The sequence below is a fragment of the Eretmochelys imbricata genome, chromosome 1 (genome assembly GCF_965152235.1).
Source record: "Eretmochelys imbricata isolate rEreImb1 chromosome 1, rEreImb1.hap1, whole genome shotgun sequence".
Classification (NCBI taxonomy): Eukaryota; Metazoa; Chordata; order Testudines; family Cheloniidae; genus Eretmochelys; species Eretmochelys imbricata.
Window position 1 is genome coordinate 40,020,163 of NC_135572.1, and position 22,981 is coordinate 40,043,143.

At 42.8% G+C, this 22,981-nt stretch overlaps 1 protein-coding gene across 1 annotated transcript in view; it reads right to left on the reverse strand.

The window, feature by feature from the left end:
- Positions 1-529: 529 nt before the first annotated feature.
- ARHGAP20 (Rho GTPase activating protein 20) overlaps positions 530-22,981 on the reverse strand; it is a 90,458-nt gene continuing 68,006 nt past the window's right edge. Inside the window, exons 10-15 of the mRNA XM_077805971.1 lie at positions 11,950-12,128; positions 9,613-9,774; positions 6,446-6,555; positions 5,171-5,360; positions 3,082-3,196; positions 530-2,280 (exon numbers count right to left, since the gene is read on the reverse strand). Of these exons, the coding sequence (XP_077662097.1) occupies positions 530-2,280; positions 3,082-3,196; positions 5,171-5,360; positions 6,446-6,555; positions 9,613-9,774; positions 11,950-12,128 (2,507 nt within the window). The remainder of the gene's footprint in view (positions 2,281-3,081; positions 3,197-5,170; positions 5,361-6,445; positions 6,556-9,612; positions 9,775-11,949; positions 12,129-22,981) is intronic.

The following is a 22,981-nucleotide window of genomic DNA, read 5'->3' on the forward strand; positions in this document are numbered from 1 at the left end:
TAGTTACAAGCTTCAGCATTTAATGTCATTTCTTTTTCAAGCTTACATTGTTTTTCTTTTTTTGCTGCAAGATGGAGAGGACTGGAACTACTGAACAGTTACCTTGTTAACAGACAAAGCACGACACTTCTTCCTTGGAGGGCAATGAAAGTAAAAACCATCATAGTTTCAAACCAGTAGTAGAATACCACAGTTATGGAATCTATGCTGACCATGTATACTGCATCAAAACCACAAAGGACACCGACTTACATCTACAAGGCATAACAGGAGTGGTCAAGAGGAGGACTCTATATCAAACACACTACTGCACTCGCTAGTGTCTTGGATCGGAGTGCTTCTCCTAACAATTTCCTGGGACCTTCCCAGATTCTAGGAAGATAGTTAATCACAATATTAGTATGTGGGGAAGTTAATTTGATAATTCCCATAATGACAGGATGAGTTCTGTAGCCCCCCACACTGAAAATTTGTCTCTTGGGATATCAAACCCTAAGCAGATCCGACACTAGTCCCAAAGGTGGTGATTTTAAACGTAAGATTCCTCGGCAAAAAACCTTTGGTCAAGCTCTTCAAACTGGGGATCACTGCAGTGCTTGTTTGGCCGTTCCTTTTTATTTTGGACCATGGTCTTGGTCCCTTCCTCTGATTTCTGAAGACATTTATTAACATCAGGTTTAAACAAACAGTCATCAACTGCCTTTGTGGTTTTTGGAGATCGAGAGACGCCCCTTTTGGACTCATCATCAATATTTTTTGATTCAGTGCTTGGCAAAGATTTGTTGTTCTTGGAGTTTGTCACTTGCTGGCCTCCTAAGTCTGTGGAAATCAGAGTCTTACTTAAGCTGTCCTTGATGAAAAGTTCACGTCCAGCACTGACAACATCCTCTGGCTCAGGAGCATGCTCAGCCCTTGGATTTGTGCACTGAGTGAAAGTGTTGGACAGCTGTCTTTTATGTGACTGAACAAATAGAGAGTTTGCCTCTTCCTCTTCCTCCTCCTTGCTTTGCTCAGCCAAAAGCCCCAACGCCTTTAGTCTCTTGTCTTTGGCTTCCCCTGAACAAAGTGGAGAGCTGCATAGCTGCCCACCCCCCCGGGAAGAAGAAAAGTTGCCCTCCTGCACTGTTTCCGCAGCATTAATTCCTCCTGTTGACATAAGTGTTTTTAAAACTTGCCATTGTTCTTGACATAAGTTATCTTCTGATGCATCCGAAGAATCCGTTTGTGGTTCCAAAGTTATTTTAACAACACTCTTCTTTTTCTCCTCTTGCTTGGACACTCTTTCCTTTTTTCGGAGAGTCCAATTTTTCATCGTGGAAGCTCCGTTCTTTAGCCATGTGCTGGGATGAAGAGTTACAGGGCTTTTTTGACTCTCTTTTCTAACACAAACGGAGCTGCTGCTGCTGGCTTGGTTAGGAAAAGAACTGAGGCCAGCACCCAGGTGTACTCCAGAGAAAGGGTTAAATTCAGGAGAAAGCTCTCCATGTTTCTTTTGAGGCTGAAAAGCACAATCCAAAGGAGAGGAGGTCTCAGTTGGAGTAAATACTGAATTGTCTGAAAACTGAGAGAAAGCACTGTCCAAGGAACTCATTGAGGACCCAGATGGGGACGTTCCGGGAGAAGATAAACTAGAACAGCTAGTTCTTGAGCAAATATTTAATCTCAGCAGGGGTGGGGGCAGGAGGCAATTGGACAAGTCTTTCTTTTCACCATTTTGGCCCACGGTGCCACTCTGACCTACATCGATACCCATAACTAAACTCTGATTAATAAGCTTTTGCCCTTCCACCTGTAATGAACGAAGCTGCTTGAGACAGTCTTCATCTACATGCGACAGCACTGCATCACAGCTGGCTTTACGTACAGCATTCTCATGAACCTCACTGCGGTGGCTGAACTTAGAGGCAAGAAGGCCAATCGTGGGCTCTGAGCAGCGTCTCTGTCTTCTCAAGCTTTTGCGAGCATCCGGGACCATTACTGATGAGCAGCCAGAGGTACTGGAGCAAAGAGACTCATTCTCAGAGTGATCCTGTAACGCAGATTCATGGTGTGATCCAGTAGAAATTCGCACTGGTTTTGATTTGGGTGGCAGTTGAATTTTAATTTCTTCCACCTCAGGCTGGTCCAAGTCACAATCACTCAGAGTCAAAACTGAGTCCCGGCTCCTGTTATCTTGACCTCGTTTTTTGATCAAGTCACTAAATGAAGAGTCAACATCATCATTCAGCTCATTTTCCAAACTGTCATAAGAAGAATCATTCAGATGAAAGGAAGAGAAATCTGCAAGAGGATGAAAGCAGCATTAGCATGTCCATGATCAAACGACAGAGTTTACTTTTGAAACAAAATGTTTCTTTCCCTTAGGTAATTGTTTGTCCTTGGAAAGTCCCTAAAACTGACACATGGCCAAATGGGAGAAGTTTAGAATTCTTCCAAAATGATCATTTTAAGATGGAATAGACATTAATTTTATTATTCTCCAATGCAGCATTGGGACTTAAATACATGCTTAAGTGCCGTGCTGAATAGGGATGGATTTATGGATACTCCCTAGTAATCAACCTATGGATAATACATTAATTACAGACTATTAAATCAGTAATGTTATGAACATTCAATTCAATTGCTCTGATATGTGAAGAAACCAAGGTGTAATTTTATTGTGCTCCAGAACGTAGACAGTTTATATCCAATATATTATGAGAGATTCTAGTTTCAGCTACGGCATAGCAACTAGACTCAAGCCCATAGATTTTAAGTGGTGTAACCAAGGGAGAATTTAGCCACATTGCACTAGAGAGACTACATGAGAAGTTTGGGACAACCATATTACTCAGGAGTGGCAAAGTTAGTTATGTACATCATGCCAAACGGAGTGAAAAGAGCGACTGAGATAGTATAAGGTGCATGATAAAAATCACATAACTATCACCATCACTGACGAAGGGAGAGTGCATGTTTGTGTACATCTGAATATTTTGGATGGACACGTTATATGAATGGAAAATAACAGCCTTCCTAAGAATGTACGGAATCTTCTGACTGGCTGGGTTTAGCTAATATGAATGAAACATATGTTACCTGAGCCATCCTCTCTGTTGTCACATCGTATCAGTATGTCCCCAAAGAGGGTGGAAATTTCCTCTCCAAAAATCCTGCAGCAATTTTCAATTAGAAACTGTACCAGAATAGAAACCTGCAACAAAGCAATGGCAATGAGATTTCTATACAGATCTTGAACTATTGAGCTGAGAGGAGTATAGATTGGTAACAAAACCAATCCTATGTGCTTTTCCTTTGAATGAAAAGGTTGCTCCCAATATCATGTTACAGGCTCTCTGCCAATACTGTATATGGTGCTCCAGCCTTGGATTTACCCAGCACGTGCTAAATTTTGCAGGTAGTGATTTGTTCCAAAGCAGGTCTAGATGGGTTTCTCCTCTGGACATGTTTCAGAGTTTCTCAAGCCAGACGGACCACTGTGATCATCTAGTCTGACCTCCTGTGTAACACAGGCCATAGAACTTCCCCCAAATACTCCCTGTCTGAGCTAAACAAACCTTTTAGAAAAACATCCAACTGTGATGTAAAAAGTGCCAGTGATGTAGAATCTACCAGCCCTTGGTAAGTTGTTCCAATGGTTGATTACCCTCACTGTTAAAAATGTCCACTTTATTTCCAGTCTGAATTTGTCTCCCTTCAACTTCTAGCCATTGGTCTCAACACAACTGTTAGGAGACTGATAAAGGAACAGCCAAATCTATAAAATCATTCAAGACTCCCTGGAACATCTGAATGGCCCTATGTAGGTACCTCTCATTATGAAACCAATCCTTGCTCTCCCTGTGCTCATATTAACACTAAGAGTAATAAAGGGCTCTGCGCTATAAGAGACAGAAGACGAGCACTCTAGCACTGCCCCCGGTGTTTTCCCCTCTCACTACCATTGTAGCCTCCCTCACCATAGTTCCTGCTCTCCCTCTGCACAGACTGAGCCTCTGATAACTCTAGCCCCCTTCACTAAGCACCAGATCACTTCCCACACCATCCCAGCAGGCCTCATGCTCCCTGTCTACCTCCTCTCACCTGCTGGCTCTGGCATGCAGTCATTTCTGCACCAGTTCTTCACACCCATAGCATAGCCTTCCAAGGTCAGAAGCTTCTCCCAGACTGGAGCACAGACCAGAGGAAGGGTAGGAAACTGGCAGATGATGGTAGGTGATCACATTGGGAGGACAGGGCATGTGTGGAGGGGAATGGAGTGGTACTTGCTCCATCCACGCATCCTGACCTGCCCTTACCTCCCAGTAGCCAGGAACTCCCCCACCTTTATGGCACAGTAACCCCTAGCAGATCACCACACCCAAGCCCCACGAAAATAGCCAGTCACCCAGCGACACACACTTCTAGAACTAGGTTAGTTTCCTAAGGATAAACGGGCTTCCAGCAGATGCAATTTCTTTTACCTTTAGGCAACTGCCTCCAATTTTGCCATAACAGGGCCTCTGCATCTACACCCTTCTTCCCCCAAAGCTGGAAATGAACCTACAATGGATGGATTTTCAAACTAGTATTTAAAAGTTTCTGCTTTTGCACTTTCTCATTCAGCTCATCCGTATTGTTGCCTTTATGAACAGATTCCAAATGGTGCCAGATCCCACCGTCTTCAGCAACACCATCTTGCCAAGGAGGTAATTGGATAGATTGATTGTGCATGGATCCCACTTGGCTCCTTCCCTACTGCCATTTACAATCTTCTCCTTGGGGCCAATGCTCCCCGAAGCCCCAAGCCAACTGACTGACTGCTGGCTCCTTCCTCTGCATCTTTTCCACCCCGACCTCCTTACAGGTTTATTTGGTCCTGCTTCAGCACAGAGGGCTGGACACGATAATTTTTCAAGGTCACTTTTCACCCTCCATTCCTATGATTATACAGAGAAAACTGTTCTAAGACCAGCTTAATTAAACAGCACCTCTAGGAGGACGTGATCGTTACAAATGCACTGGATATTTATAATCTCACTCCACCTGTTTCAGGGACAGAGTGGGGATGAATTATGTAATGTTTGCAGAGGGCTCTGAAGAGGACAAGCACTGATCTGTATTGGTGCTAATCACCACCACCTTTCTGAACATAGAGATTCCTTAGCAAAACTGTGGTTTCACTCACCTTTTTGGTGAATTCGCTTTCTGTTTCAGGGCTAAAGGGAGCAGGAGGCCACAGCATGCTGGGTGCGATGCACACAGCTAGATTAAATGCAGTCATCTGGTTATCTTCAGATTGCTTTTCTATACTGTGTAGTACTCCAAAGAGGTAACGTAAAAGAACCACATTGGCTCTGGGGAGTTGCTCTATTAGCCTGGAAAAAAAAAACCCATAAAAAGCAATTTAAGAAAATACTTCCCCCCACACTCACTAGAGTTAGCATCTGATGAAACCACAGAAATCGCAGGGAGCGAATGTGGACTCGTGATTAGAGCGGGAAACGGTTACTAGTTCAAAAGCTTCTCAGAAAAGACCCAACAGGTACCACAATGAGCTCTCATTACTCAAACTTCAGTGCGTTCCTCTGATATGGTGTAATTCAGAATAGTGGCTGATACACTGTGAACTAGTCTAAGAAATAATTAACACTGCACTGTCACATAAATGGACATGTGCAATTTGTGACCGTTATTTGTTTTTTTTGTTCAATTAGTTGTCAACTCACTGGTTTACTCCGTTGCAAAATTCAATCATTTGCTTTGGATACCCAGTTGTTAACGTAAATTGGCAGGGCTCCATTTAATAGGTTGCCTAGTCCACCCTCCTGCCTGCATGCCGCATGCTCATCCCTGGGACAAATGGGACTAGTGCTTTGCCCAGTCTAATTTTAACGTCCTCGGCAACGGGGCCTCCGCCATTGCCAGACTCCAATATTTCACTAGGACACAATCTTGGCTTCAGAACAGCCACTGAAGTTTGAAACGGATGCAAAAAGAATAAAATAAAATAAAGAGGAGCGGAACTGAATTGTTGCTGCGCCCCTTTTGCCAAAGCTCCTGCACCACCCAAATCAAACTCAGCCCATTTTGGCAGCAGGCAGAAGTCCTGATCTTCAAGAGCATATTTATAAACACGCTCCTCCTGTGGTCTTGGTGGAAGGAAATGACTGAAATCCGCTTACCAGCATGTACTCCCACAGCAGGCACACAGGTACTGAGGACAGGATTTAGGAAAGCGCCCCTATACAGGAAAACACTTCAGCTTATGCTTAACCTGTCGCACGGACTTAAGTCCCATTTAGGTCAATGGGACTTGAGCACCGTGCTTATGTGCTCTCCTGAACTGGGGGTAACTAAAGCACATATTTAAATGCTTTTCTTAACTGGGGCCTGTCAAAAATCCCATTTGCAGGGTTCTGCTTCTGTGGACTCTGCAGAGAGACAGTATAAATAACTCTACCTTTGGACGCCGTTTATCTTCTCTTCATGGTTCCCTTGGTCCATCACAGAGACCCACTTATCACAGAGCTCGGATGAAAAAATACTGCCTGGGATGTTCCGAAGAAAATCCTGATTCCAAGAGAGGAACAACAAAACCGCGTGAGCCCGCCAGGCGGGGGAGGGGAAAAGGAAAGAGGCGCGGGGCGGAGAGAACGCGCGGCGTTGCTGGGACAGCACGGGCCGGGGTGCACGGAGCCGCTGAGCCAAGCAGTAAATCTCTTCACATTAAGAAAAATTTGAATTATGTTGAGGATGAATATTTTCATACCCTCTTCTCCTGAACCGTTTCTGTCCACCGGGATGCGTTTCTGGTGCTTTATCTGTTTTCACTGCACCAGAGAATTAGCTCAGGGGCCAGTTATTTGGATACTGGGAGACGCCTGCAGTTTGCTCATCACCTGATTATCTTCAATCCCTATTTATCCCAGCAAAATGTTCCCAGTGCTTGTCGCGGATCTGGCTAAGCAAGGAGCACACCCTTGCTGCACTCCAAGAATGAAGAGAAGACTACAAAAGCACAGCTGCTTTCCTACACGTGTCACAGCAAGACCTGGTCTATGCTTAAACGATTTACTGGTAAAACGACACTGGTTTGGGGGTGGTAATTTTTAACCAAAGTAGTTATACCGGTAAAAGTCCTAGTGTGGATGTATTTATACCAGTATAAGGGCAACTTATACTAATAGTTATTCCCCGTCCTGTATGGGAGTAGCTACACTCGTATAAAGCACCTTTATACGGATATAGCTGTAGTCACGAGTTGGCGGTGCCACCTTAACTGTACCAGTATAGTTAAAGTGGTACAAATGTCTAGTGTAGACAAGCGATACGTTTTACAATAATTTTCCTATAGGGCCTGATCCTGAGCCATTTTAATCATTGGTAAAAATTCCATTGGCTGAATTGGGCCCATATTACCATGTGTTTATGCACTAATTATTTTGTGTTCAGTTTGTGACTGTCACAGTACTGCTGAAGAACAGATTGATTTTGATTATAAAAATTAAAGTTAGTTAGTTCCGCCTGCACATTCTCTTCAAAGTAAGACTTGTACTTCCCTGAACTACAGACACCAAGCTCAATCCTGGTCTCCAATGTTCCTATAAATAATGAACCAGAGTAGCTGCATATTGCATGGCTCCCTCATTCAAGTGGCAGGAAATATTCTTCACTGATGTTTGACCCACACCTGAGGGAAACTCTTTAGACTCAAGGTCTGAGATGGACACTCCCAAAGAACATTAAAGCAAAGTGAATCAGGGGATAAGTCCCCCCGGAGCATGGTACATTAATTCAGTTCTCTGTCAAGTTTTCAAGTGGCAGGAAAATTCGCTCTCCTCGCAGCTTAAATGTACAACTAACACTTACTCAGCCGATCTCTCTGACTTTGCCACATGAACTTTTGAACCACGTCTACGATGCATATTACACAAACAGGCTTTTCTTTGACATCAGACATGTACACCCCCTTTTCCCACAACTATTTTTGGGACGACTGCAGTGAAAATTATGATTTCCACTTAAAATTTGTGGTAACAAACAGGGTCCTGATCCATCAAAGCACTTCAGCAGTTGCTTAACTTGAGGCACACGAATAGTCCCATTGGAGCCAACAGGATAACTCAGATGCTTAAAGTTAAGCGCATGTTGAAGTGATTTGCTTGGTGAGGGCCACGCTGCTCAGCACTTGGCAGGATTGAGCACTAGATGTGCAAAATATTTGCAATGAAATGAAAAAAGTACTACAATGCTTTTTCTCCCCCCTTTTGCTACAAACAAAATACATGGGCTCATTTCACCCTCAAAATTTTGCCCTGTTTCATATGTTTGTTTTAAACCTTAAACAGGCCACTTTCCCACAAACAAAACAAACCCTATTGTGATGTGAAAAATGGGCAAAGTGAGGTGAAACGTATGCCAGGGCAGAGGATCAGTACCATTTTGACTCCATTTAGGCAGTATTTTGAGGGTCTAAAGTGGCATGCAAAGGTGCAAGCATGAGTCAGATTCATTCAATGTCTTTGATATTGAGAATACAAATTTCAAATGTTCTAGCTGAAGAAAAAGAAACTCATGTCAAATTGTGCAGAAAAACAAAATCTGAGGAGTCTCAAACAATTTACAAGGGTGAAACCAAAACACTTTTGTGAAAAATTTTGGGGAAGATATTTCACCATCTTTACATGCACAGATATTATTCCACATGCAGGTCTTATTTTCTTCTCCTCTGTGCACTCCAAAACCAGCAGAAGCTGTTTCCCACAAGCACCATTTGATTTCTTTAAAAAGAGAAGGTGTGCTTTTCCTTACGTCTACATGTTATCCAGAGAGCGTCTCTCTTTTCCAGTGAACATTACCAGCAACAGCACAGCATGAGGAGGAATCTGATTCTATGCAAACCCAAAGGCAAGGATCTAACTTCATTGCTTGAATTGTTCAAGATCTCTTGAGCTAATGGAGAATTTCCATTTACTGACGGTAGTAACAGCAGCACGTTTTAAGGCCTCCAACCACTAGAGGGCGGACCATTGCAACAAGATGAGAGGCAACAACTCATGGGCATCAGAAATGGCGGCAAGAGGAATAGCATTCTCTGTTAAAAAAAGTCCTACTAGAGACACTACTTGAACATATAGCAATGGAGATTACAAGCTCCCATTGTACGTAAACATGTGAAGGGTCATAAAAAAACAGGGCAAATATGCCAGTCCATATTTGAGATTTATATACAAATACACAATCAGACTAAACTCTCCCAAACAGGCTAGTTATGAGTTATGGATGTTCTCTGCATGAAACAATACCATTACTAACATACTAGTCCTTATGCAAAGATAATCCACAGAGAAATGAACCTGAATATTTTGGGAAGCACAATACCCTCAAGAGTCTTGTAGGTTTATAGCATCTTTACAGAATAAGAACCCAACCCTGCAAAGAACTCCCACTGCCTTTAAGGAGAGCTAGAAGACTTGGAGGATCAGGTTCTAAATGAGATCGGAGGCAAGTTTTTTTTTGTTTTTTTTTTTTAAATAAACTCCTATTGCAGAAAACAAATTGACTAGTTGTCATATCCCTCCTCCTACCCCCGCACTCAGGGAGAGAGGAGTAAAGCTCTTTGCATACCTTAAACACGGAGGCTGTCACAAATATGGATTCACAAGCTAGGTGCACTTCAGCTCCCAAATTAAGCTTCTCCTTAAGCTCTCGGCAGGATTTCGCATTTGCTGAGCGTCTGAAAATACCCCTGGTAAAAGGCCCCTCTTTGTAAAGGAAGAAAAGCATGTCCTGTGCAAAATCAAAAAGCCAGATAGCCTTCCTTACATACAGATTCTTTATCTGTTAACTATTAAGATGTGGTTTTATCCTTTTCCACTTGTGCAAGCATGTCCTACAAAGATTCACAAGTCAAAAACACATCAGGGTATATTCTCTACTCCAGGGGCTTTGCCACCCAACCCTCATTAAAGCTATGGTCTGGGGCACTGAGTTCTTCAAACAAGCTGTGCGAATATCTTCACCCAATATAATATTACTACTCAACACTGATCTAGCACATTACCTCTTCAAAGCACTGTGCAAACATTAGCCAGTTTATACTGCTGTACAGGAAAAGAGCAACAGTTTATCTAGTGTAGTATCCTGTCTGACACTGGCTACAGCCAGATGCTTCACAGGGAGGTGTCAAACATCCATTCACCTGTTTGTTGCAGCAATGCTGCAAACTATGTGCTAAGGTTTCTGACTCAGCTGATGATCAATTTGTAGCCTGAACAGCCTAACATAATTTTATCATAGCTAGTAGGCTTCTCATTTCATATTAATCTGCACTTCTAAATCCTAATTAAGAGTCAGCCCTCACTCTGCCACCCTTACTCTGTGTGACCTGTACTTTAATCCATGGAGTGTTTTGTTTAGGAATTTTTTAAAATAGTGATATAAATATACACACACATTTGTCTGAAGACCCAACTATTCAAAACAAGGAAAATAAGTAGGTCACAAAGCAGCCAAGTACTGTTTGTTTTAAGGAAGGATCTCTGAGCCAACAGCAGGGGAATGGTGGCTGGTGGAGAACATATTATCATTAAATTGAGTTATAATAACTGTAATGGCTGAGAAGTAGGTTTTGGCTAATTTCGCAGTCTGGGCTGCTGAGGAGGTCTTCCTGAAGTGCAGCAATGCAAATAAGCCAAATGGAAACTATTTTTACAGTCTACTGCTTTAACATTCCTCCTCTTTTGTAAGTTGGGAGCCAACTGTCCATCTACGTGCAAATACCTTTAGAGGGGCACCATTCACGCCAGCAATACTCACAGCAGTATTTCTCTTTTCTTTGCAAAGATTTAGAGCTCATTTGTTAAAAGAGAGCTCAATCCTGCAAGGCAAGTTCTCAACTTGAGAACAAAGGTTTGGTCAGACAAAACTGGTTAATGTTTTAGGGTGACGAGTTAATGGTTTGACTTGCTTTCTGTAGGGTAAAAACTAAAACAACCCTTTGAATTTAGAATGCAGGTTATAATGCTTTAATGCAGAGACTCTCAACCTGCGTGGGGCTTTAACACCCTCAGATTTGCCTTCTCCATACAGCATCCCAGATGCCATGTTTCATTCTCCAAGGATGCTACGTGAATGTTACTTTTTGGGATTTAAACAAGTTTTTCAGACTCAAACTACTAATTGTACTAAGTGGTGTCCGTGCACCTAGTAACTTTACTTTTCCCAAACAACAGTTCCAAAAGGATTCAAGTTTGAGAGAGATTCTCAGAACACATCAGTGGCTGCACTGGGCTTGAAGGACCCAATAGTTCTAGAATAGATTCCTAAGATAAACTGCAGCTCATCTCTGGAGGGTTAAATTGGATACCCTAAAATTATCAAAATTCGTAAAGACTGCAGTTAGAAAACAAAAAATGCTCTGGAATGTACTGAAGAGTCCTGGTATGAACATCCCTGGGTGATATGGGGAGAACATACCAAGGGCAAGCATAAGAGCCAGATCCTCCACTGGTGTAAACTGATGTAGCTTCACTGACTTCACAGGATCTCCCCTGATTTACACCAGCTGAAGATCTGGCCCTCAGACTTAGGAGCCTGATTCCACAACACTTCTGTTGAGTAGTACATACTCCTACCGAGTACTCAATGGGACTACTTGCATGAGTAAGAGTTACAGAACCAGGCCGATACAGAAAAGATAGATTAGTTTTTAAAAAGCTTCAGCCTGATTACATACAATTTGCAGACTGATTTGTATTAACCAGGTCTGACCACATTTTACAAACATTTGCTGCAATTTGTGTTGATAGCCAAAGTTCTGTCTCAAAACTGGAGAGAACGTTTCCTCCTGGTTTCTCTACTGAGGATCATTTCAGTGTCCTCACTACCTAACCCCCAACCTTCTTGTTTACTATGCAAAGAAATCCCAAATATTTAATAGCCAGCCCAGAATCCGTGACTTACCAAGACAGGTTTGGGCAGATTGTCATTCTCACAGATGGCTGGCAGCGACAGACCAAAGAGTTTCCCTGGAACAGGAGACGTTGGAGACAGTGGTATATTGTCCAGCTGAGTGCCTGGACCACGCCAAAAGGCCCAGTTTATGATCGATCTTTTCCTTTTAAATGGCTTTTGGCTTAGTTCTGGGGAAAAAGTAAGGTGTTTATTAGAAGAAATGTATTTCAGTTCTGTTTCCATTATTTGTTTTGTAGTAGTTGCTACGGTTTCAGATGCAAAAAGTTTCATGAACACAACTAATTCCTTGGTCTGGCTCAGCCTATTCCATTAGTGTGCATCCCGGTACATGCACACGCAGAGAACATGCCTTATCATCCAAGCACTCAAAAAGGATCACACAGATCTGCACTGCATTACTAAGCTGCAGCCGGAACTCTTACCTCTAAATGTAGGATTAAGAAAATCAGCCCGCTGAGTTTACATGCATCTTGATTGTTCCCATCCACCTGCACAAAAACCACAGAGCCTCTTTTTTAAAGAAGAGATTCTTCTTGTGCTGGCTGCTGTATCTTGGCATTCCAGTTCCCACTGGCAATGGGCTGGAGCAGCCTCTGCACAACTAACATCAGTGAGTAAGCTGATGGGGGAAGGAGTATTAAAAGCCAATAGAAAAACCCAGTTGCTTTTCCAACTCTTTTTCCCCAAAGTGAGCATATCTGTGTACTTGTTCCAAGCATTTGCTGACCAACGCTCAAGAACCAGTGCCTGCTCTGTAATCAATGTCTTCCAGCTGGCACTTCATCACGATGCCAACACACCAATGGGCTTGGTTATTCTTCATTCATTTTGATGGTTTTCATGAGGTATGGTAACAGTGAAAACTCCAAACTGCACTACTGATGGAAGCTCTTCTTTGCAGCAAAGAGAAGGAAAGCAAGGCAATCTTAAATAGAAAAAGGATTCCCTCATGTTTATCTATGTCATTCTATATAAATTCTGGCTTAACAGCAAAGGGTATTTTGGAGGGCTGTGTTGGCAATTTTAAAGTGGAAATATGAGCTAGAAAAACAGACGCACACTTTCCCTTTTCTTTTGTCTCCAAAGTCATCTGATTCAGGTTTACAGGATCCTTAAACCTCTATGAACCTTTCCATATCTTGGCTCTTTCATCCCACAGAAGGGTTCTACATTGCTAGAATCCAGGTGTGGTACTTCTATAACCATGGATTTCAGTACAATATAGACTTCTATATCATGTACTTTATCACACATGCTTTTAGCATCACTAGTGACTTCTGTTATACATCATTCCATTGTAGGAGATTACGTTCCCATTGGGAATGGGGGAATTCATTTCATTACAATTTGACAGGAAAGTTAGAATAACTCAAAATTTGAACGTTTTAACATTACAAGCTGATGAAAAATACTTTTCATAAAAAAAATGAGGATATAAATTTAAAACGAACCAAAGCTTCATGAAAGAAAAGCCTGACAAAGTTTAAGATTGTGCTTTCATATGTCATGCTTTGGAAGAAAGGAACTAACCTCTAATGCCTAAAATCTCAATTTTTGTTATGGTTGAACAAGATATAGGCATATCTAAGGTTTACTACACTGGGAGTTCTGTTCTTACAATAGCGAGTATATACTTATGCTCTGTTCTTGCAATAAATATATTGAGCCCATTGAAAGGAACAATTAAGGAGAGTTTCTATTTTGGAGAGTAAGGAATAAAATATTAAAACTTAAGGGAATTTATCTTAAAAATTAGGAACAATTACTAGCTTCTTGTTATTTCCTTCAATTCCAATAGGCCAAAGAATTTTAAAAAATTATGCAAATGAAAAAAGACCATTTCAAGGAAATGCAGCCACCATTTGGGAGAGAAACAGCATGTGTTTAACAGTGCACTCCAACAATTATTATTATTGTTAATTATCTAGATCAGCGAGTAGAAGAGAGGTAAAACTATAAGGGGAATTTAGGTAAGCAGAATTATTACCCAATCTGGAATTTAGACAGGTCACCCACCCCCACTCTGGTGAAAAACTGTTATGAAATTTCAGAAATGTACCTAAGTAAATGAACAATGTTGCAACTAACAAAATTTCAGCCTTTCCTTTGGCTCAGCTACTCTGCTGCCACAATCTCAATGCAAACTTTTCTTTATCTCCAGCTCCGCAAGGCAATAACTCACTGGTCAAACTAAGCAGGAGTCCTAAACCCAGTGTTGTGAGGTCTACTTCGGATGGTGGTATATCCCTGTCAAAAACACCTTCTATAGAGCCACCACTAGAGAACAAAGCCCTGGAGAAACAGCTGTTCCACTTGGCCACTGGCTTGTTAGCATTTAAATCTCACCGTCAAGCCAGGAGAAGATTTCTTCCTATCTGAAGAGGACCAATTCAACATTCTTGAAAACATTGGGACAGAAACCAACAAGTTACCTAAAACAATGAAACACCAGCATTGTGTCAAAAATTGACGTCTGAGCATCAGGAAGAAACATCCTGTGGCCACAAAGAGATTTTAAGGACAGTAAAGCTACCGCAATATTAGTTCATTTACAGCTCAAAGGGAAATGGGAGATATCAAGGAAAAGAGTTGGGGGACGGAGGGACATGTAAGGTCTTTCTTTGCTTAAACATGTGTTAAGTTAAGATACAGAGAGAAGCACCAACATGGCTGAAAGACAGGCAGCATATTCATTGTGCTGAAGGCAGTACTTTCATACTTTGGAACACAAACTTTGTACTCCTAGGGTCTCCTCCTCTAGGCAGTGGTGCAGTCTGGATATTTTAAGTTCAGGTACTCAGTCCCTGCCAGCATGGCCATGCACGCACTGTGCGAGAGGTCACACTGCACGGAGGACACTGTTTTGCTCTTTATAATGGCATCCTCCATGGAGCTGCATGGGAGGTCACATTGTATGTGGAGGATGCCATTTTGAGAACAATCTGGTGCCACTGGGTTCTTCTGGACCAAAATGGGGAACACATTATAGCACCTTTGTTGCAAATAAGTTCAGTGTTAGTGAATCTGGCGATACTGACATGTTCAGGACATGTTGTCCACATTTTAAGTTAGGCGCAGGGAGTCCTATTCACATACAGTGTTCTAATCAACATGCTGCTACACAATGTGACTGGATTTCCCCCATTTCATGAACTACTAAGAAACAGTCTGAATACTGAAAAAACCTCTGGAACTTATTGAGCCATCTGGGGTCTTTTTGGACCAAATCTTTAACTACTGAAGGCTTCTACAGTTTATGAGACTATTTTTGTGATGCGACCAATCTACTGTACTCTGGTCTCCTTTTTACCAGATGATTACAGAACAATTTGGATGCCAGACAAACAGTTCACACTGTTCAAATATTTGAAGTTAAATGTTAAGCAAATATATGTTTATGATATTCATTTGATAGACAAGAGCTTACAAGCATTTTTAATCGTTGTTGCAATCAACTTAGCTAGCGATGTGATGTGCTATAAGGCCCCTAAAGAAGGAACACACACGTGTAGGTCCTTTCCACGCTGTACCTAGACTATGCTTTCGTAACCAGGTCGTGGCACAGCCACCTGACTCAGTTACAAAACACAGAGTTGAATTCTGTCCACACAGTAACTTTTTTTCACATTACAATCATTTGTTAACTGTGTTCACATGTCACCACCTACCAGGCTGCCTCTGTGTGTACCTGGGCATTATGGGAAAATCCAGGCAATGATTTCCATACTGCCTCAGTAGGGGAATTGTGGCACCAGTACCACATGGCTCAGTGGACTCAAATATGTCCTAATGCATAGTGATGGAGGAGGATGCGGAGAGACCAACTTGTACAGAATGGCACTATTAGGGGATATAATCTATGCAATGTGAAAGTATTTCACCTCTGCCAGTGACCTAGAGAGATACATGATTGAAACACTTATGCTTCTGTGCTTGCTAATTGTATGTTAACCATGTTGTGTGTGGACAACCACCATGTTTAGAGCCAATTGTATCCCTAACTGGCTACAAATTCAGTTGTAAGTTTTAGGGGACATTGTATAAACTCAGTTTTCAAGTCAACTATTTTATCCTATTTCATGGAAAAGAGAATAAATTGAGATGAATCCTACAATACTGAGGTGCAGCATTATGAACCAGACCACCTGTTACCTTACACACAGCACAGACAAATCTCGCCCTTTGTTGTGAACTCTTCTGGTACGTAGATAGAATTGTGCCTAGCGGTTACATAACAACCACCACCACCACATAGCCTTTGGCCCCTCTGATTTCAAGATCAGCCTAAGGTCAGCTACTAGCCTCTGTGCTGCTCTCCTTATCCATTTCTTAAACTAATCTGTGAGTGGAGCCAAGAAGCGAAAAGGAGAGTGGATCCTGCAGCATACAAGTTAATCAGGTTTGCAAACAGATAAAGCAATTTAAAATGATGTATTGCTCAACCATCTGAGGAGGAGAGTGGAAAAATAAATAAATAGCCTCTCTTACTGCCACTTTGCACAATGCTTGTGCATCATCCATGGGCTGCCCCAAGCCTCAGATCCAGAGGCAGTCTTGCTTTCTCCAATAGTTTACACAGTGCTATTTATAATGGGTCTGCATCAGAACTTGAGAGAGTTGATTTGCATTTCTATTTTCTCTTGTCAGTCAATGTCAGCTGCCAAGCTGGGCCTATAAACCTAATCACAACCGGTTTACTAATTGCCTCATTCCTAAAATACACCATGAAGTAATAGATGCTGCATAACATTGAGGGGGAGAAAGGAAATTATTTTACGATATATAAAATGCAGTTAAATTTCCTGTGTAATGTGTAATACATACACAAACTCTCGTATTTTTAATTTCTGGATACATTAAAAATGGCGTTCTAGGCATACACTCTGAGAAATGATATCCAGGAAATAAAAATAACTGGTGAGGCACGTGCAAAAATTCTACATATATATGATTTTATATGATTATTAGTAGCACAAAGAAGTGACAACTGAGATCAGGGTCCCAGGATGCTAACTGCAGTAAAAAAAACATATTAAGGGAGTCCCTGCCCCAATGAGTCTACAGGCTAAGGCCCCAGCCCTGCAAAATCTTACTCATGTGCTTAATTTTAGGCACTCTGAGTAGTCTGTCTCACTGAGGTCACACAGTGTGTGCAAGAGTATGCAGGGTTTGGCACTATACAGACAAGAGTATTATTATCCCCATTAATGGAAGCAGAGAAGTACTTAAGTACATGCTTAACCTTAAGAATGTGAGTAGTCCACTTCTGGGAGCCACTTGGAGGACAAAAAGAAAAGGAGTACTTGTGGCACCTTAGAGACTGACCAATTTATTTGAGCATAAGCTTTCGTGAGCTACAGCTCACTTCATTGGATGCATACTGTGGAAAATACAGAAGATGTTCTTATACATACAAACCACGAAAAAATGGGTATTTACCACTACAAAAGGTTTTCTCTCCCCCCACCCCACTCTCCTGCTGGTAATAGCTTATCTAATGTGATTACTGTCCTTACAATGTGTATGATAATCAAGGTGGGCCATTTCCAGCACAAATCCAGGGTTTAACAAGAACATCGGGGGGGGGGGTAGGAAAAAACAAGGGGAAATAGGTTACCTTGCATAATGACTTAGCCACTCCCAGTCTCTATTCAAGCCTAAGTTAATTGTATCCAATTTGCAAATGAATTCCAATTCAACAGTCTCTCGCTGGAGTCTGGTTTTGAAGTTTTTCTGTTGTAATATCGCAACTTTCATGTCTGTAATCGCGTAACCAGAGAGATTGAAGTGTTCTCCGACTGGTTTATGAATGTTATAATTCTTGACATCTGATTTGTGGCCATTTATTCTTTTACGTAGAGACTGTCCAGTTTGACCAATGTACATGGCAGAGGGGCATTGCTGGCACATGATGGCATATATCACATTGGTAGATGTGCAGGTGAACGAGCCTCTGATAGTGTGGCTGATGTTATTAGGCCCTGTGATGGTGTCCCCTGAATAGCTATGTGGGGACAGTTGGCAACGGGCTTTGTTGCAAGGATAGGTTCCTGGGTTAGTGGTTCTGTTGTGTGGTATGTGGTTGCTGGTGAGTATTCGCTTCAGGTTGGGGGGCTGTCTGTAGGCAAGGACTGGCCTGTCTCCCAAGATTTGTGAGAGTGTTGGGTCATCCTTCAGGATAGGTTGTAGATCCTTAATAATGCATTGGAGGGGTTTTAGTTGGGGGCTGAAGGTGATGGCTAGTGGCGTTTTGTTATTTTCTTTGTTAGGCCTGTCCTGTAGTAGGTGACTTCTGGGAACTCTTCTGGCTCTATCAATCTGTTTCTTCACTTCCGCAGGTGGGTATTGTAGTTGTAAGAATGCTTGATAGAGATCTTGTAGGTGTTTGTCTCTGTCTGAGGGGTTGGAGCAAATGTGGTTGTATCGCAGAGCTTGGCTGTAGACAATGGATTGTGTGGTGTGGTCAGGGTGAAAGCTGGAGGCATGAAGGTAGGAATAGCGGTCAGTAGGTTTCTGGTATAGGGTGGTGTTATGTGACCATCGTTTATTAGCACTGTAGTGTCCAGGAAGTGAATCTCTTGGGTGGACTGGACCAGGCTGAGGTTGATGGTGGGATGGAAATTGTTGAAATCATGGAGGAATTCCTCAAGGGCTTCTTTTCCATGGGTCCAGATGATGAAGATGTTATCAATATAGCGCAAGTAGAGTAGGGGCATTAGGAGACGAGAGCTGAGGAAGCGTTGTTCTAAGTCAGCCATAAAAATGTTGGCATACTGTGGGGCCACGCGGGTACCCATAGCAGTGCTGCTGATTTGAAGGTATACATTGTCCCCAAATGTAAAACAGTTATGAGTAAGGACAAAGTCACAAAGTTCAGCCACCAGGTTAGCCGTGACATTATCGGGGATAGCGTTCTTGACGGCTTGTAGTCCATCTTTGTCTGGAATGTTGGTGTAGAGGGCTTCTACATCCATAGTGGCCAGGATGGTGTTATCAGGAAGATCACTGATGGACTGTAGTTTCTTCAGGAAGTCGGTGGTGTCTCGAAGGTAGCTGGGAGTGCTGGTAGCGTAGGGCCTGAGGAGGGAGTCTACATAGCCAGACAATCCTGCTGTCAGGGTGCCAATGCCTGAGATGATGGGGTGCACAGGATTTCCAGGTTTATGGATCTTGGGTAGCAGATAGAATATCCCAGGTCAAGATTCCAGGGATGTGCCTGTGCGGATTTGATCTTGTGCTTTTTCAGGGAGTTTCTTGAGCAAATGCTGTAGTTTCTTTTGGTAACGCTCAGTGGGATCAGAGGGTAATGGCTTGTAGAAAGTGGTGTTGGAGAGCTGCCGAGCCCCTTGTTTTTTCCTATCCCCCCCCTTCCTCAGATGTTCTTGTTAAACCCTGGATTTATGCTGGAAATGGCCCACCTTGATTATCATACACATTGTAAGGAGAGTGATCACTTTAGATAAGCTATTACCAACAGGAGAGTGGGTTTGTGTATGTGTGTGTGGGGGGAGGGGGGAAGAAAACCTGGATTTGTGCTGGAAATGGCCCAACTTGATTATCATACACATTGTAAGGAGAGTGATCACTTTAGATAAGCTATTACCAGCAGGAGAGTGGAGTGGGGGGGAGAGAAAACCTTTTGTAGTGGTAAACACCCATTTTTTCATGGTTTGTATGTATAAGAAACATCTTCTGTATTTTCCACAGTATGCATCCGATGAAGTGAGCTGTAGCTCACGAAAGCTTATGCTCAAATAAATTGGTTAGTCTCTAAAGGTGCCACAAGTACTCCTTTTCTTTTTGCGAATACAGACTAACACGGCTGTTACTCTGAAACTTGGAGGACAGTAGATGCCTCGCTTAACAGCTTCCTTCCTCACCACCAAAAATCCACAGCCATCACTTCCCCTCCTGCCATCTAATTTTCATCGGATATTATTCTACAACTCTTTTCTTTAGATGTAATACCGTTATGGATGCTGCTCCATTTCCAGACTTTCTACAAAATACCAAAAAGCAGAAGCTGTTTGGCAGCCCCCTTGCAGCCAGGATGGCTGACCAGGGAGAGGCTGCCTCTCTGAAACCAGATGCAAATATGGACTGGCTACAACAAATCTCAAGTCAACAGATGATCTTCAGAAAAAGATACGATGATACAATGGTGATCAAACATATTACTAGTACGCTCCACACTAAATTGCGAGGCTTGGCATCAAGACTTGACGACGCTGAGAACGGAATCTCCTCACAAGACGACACAGTGAGTAGTATGCATATAACTGCAGAGCAACAGGAAAGAACTATTAAAGCACCACAGGAGAAGGTTAAGGATCTTGAGGGAAGAATCTGAGATTCATGGGTCTCCCCAGAGGGACTGGAAAAAGGGAGGCCTGTTGAATTTTTATCCACCATACTGCCAGCACTTTTGTCTCCGGCCCCAATCAAACTTAGAAATTTAGAGTGCTCACCGCTCTCTTGTGCCAAACCCCCTCCAAATGCAAAGCCCCGGGCCATAATTGTAAGATTTTAAAAATACAATATTAAGGAACGCATTCTTAAAAAAGCCCATGAACTGAAAAATCTAACATGGAAAGGACACAGGCTGATGATTTCCCTGGATTACACCAAGAACATGTTGGAAAAAAGGGCTAAATTCAATAGATCAAGAGCCCTAGCCAAAGGATTGGGTTTGGACTACTTCATTTCCTTCCCTGCTACTTTCAAAGTTAAAGAGGAAGGCAAGATACTCATGATTCCAGTGCACAGGGAGCACCATCTACCGTGAGGTCCTGACTCCAAGCAAATCGTTGCTACCGGACCGGGGGCCCCTTACACCTATGGATCGGCAAGGCTCAACAGAGCAGTGTGATGCTGTTTTCTATCTGAGGCACTCTCCCTCCTGGTCCGTTTTCCAACCCCTTACCACCTCCCCCACCCACTTTTAAAAAAAATCTTCCTGCCTGATGATTTTACTTGGTTTCATCCCCATCTAATTCAGAAATTCAGGGTTTATAGTAAATCTGGGAATATTCAATCCATTTGCCCTAAATGTACATATATAAAAGAGATACCAGATCTAAACAATGGAATAAAGATTTCAGATGAAGTGAGCTGTAGCTCACGAAAGCTTATGCTCAAATAAATTTGAGTCTCTAAGGTGCCACAAGTACTCCTTTTCTTTTTGCGGATACAGACTAACATGGCTGCTACTCTGAAACCAGTTTAATGATGAATCTTTTCAATTCTCCATGGTGAATAAATCTGATCTCCTAAAAACCTATCCAAGAATAATTATTATTGCTGGTTATGATTCACCAAATTACTGAGACTGTGTTAGTATGCAACGGTCAGTTGTCTTTTCTAGTAATATTCAGGTGGGTTTTTTTTAGTTATTTTCGTTAAATGAGTTGAAATAAATGTTAAGCTGATTTACATTGCTGATGTAGCTATTGGGCAATGGAGTTCACACAATACTCAAGTGTGGACAAAAAAACTAGGGGGTAAAGTTTAGACAGAACTGTTCTGCCAATGAACACTTATCTGCAAATGATCCCGTTATGTTAGAATAAGGTTAAACTATTTGTATACCTTTCTTATGTATCTACTATAGACTTGTTCTTTAGACACTAGCCTTCTTCCCCTTTTGTTGTCGTGAATAGTGCAGAAAGCATTCCCTCCCTTAATATGAGACTATTTCTTCTTTATAAAGTTAGAGGGAAATCAGCTATCCCCCACATGGGTGTTTTGGAGAGGTAGGGGGAGCGAGTGACAAGGTCACCCCCTTGTAAACCTCCTGGACTGAGGTACTAGTTCCATTTGGATAAGAGTTATGTATTTTTAAGTGATCCTTGGTCAGTTTTGACCACTTCATTTCTTTTTATTCAGTTTTTCTTATCTTTTAACTTTCCAGGTCTGCCTTACCTTCTCCCCTTTCCCCTTCCCCTCATGCCCTCATGGCAGTGAAGGGAAACCCAGACTTACCATTCCTAAGATCTGGAAGTAACAATGACCCAAGCAATGACACTATTCAGGTGCCTGATAAAGAGATATTTGACCTACACACTTCTTATGGCTAATATTATAAATAGTGTTTCCTGGACTATAAAAGGAGTTAATCATTTGATAAAAAGAAAAAGAACGGTCACCCTCCTAAAAACGCGGAAAGCAGATATTATCTTCCTATAGGAAACCTACCTTAATGACTTGGAGGCAGAGAAATTGTGGAGGGGTTAGATGGGGGCGAGGGTGGGGAAGGATGTTTAACAATTTCTCCTCTGCAGCCAAAGGTGTAGTAATATTGTTTCACAAAAGACTCAATTTACAAATTCTAAATGTAAATAAAGATGAAGGTGGTAGATTTTTGCTGGAGAAGGCTAAGATTTCTGACTATCAGTGGTTTTCAAACTGCGGGTTGTGACCCAGTACTGGGTCGCATAATGTAAGGCACTCAGTCACGGCGGCTCTGGTCAGCACAGCCGACTGGGTCTTTAAAAGTCTCGTCAGTGGTGTTGCCTGGCTAAGGCAGGCTAGCTCATACCTGTTCTGACACTGCGCTGTGCCCCATAGACTGGTTCCTGGCCAATCGGAGTGCTGCCCCTGCCCTGAGCACCAGCTCCGCACTCCCATTGGCCAGGAACCAGTCTATCGGAGCTGGAGGGGTGGGGGTCGGTGCCTGCAGGTGAGAGCCACGCAGAGCTGTTTGTGCACCTCCGCCTAGGAGCTGGACCTGCTGCTAGCTGCTTCCAGGGCGCAGCGCGATCCGACATGCCAGGTAGGAAGCCTGCCTTAGCACCCCCGCTCCGCCACTTACCAGGAACCGCCCGAGGTAAGCCTGTGCCCCAATCCCCTGCCCCAGCCCTGAGCCCCCCCTCCCCGAAACCCGGAGCCCCTTCCTGCACCCCAAACCCCTCATCCCCAGCCCCAGCCCAGAGCCTGCACCCCAGCACAGAGTCTTGACCCCCCTCCTGCTCCCCAACCCCCTGCCCCAGCCCTGAGCCCCCCCGAAACCCGGAGCCCCCTC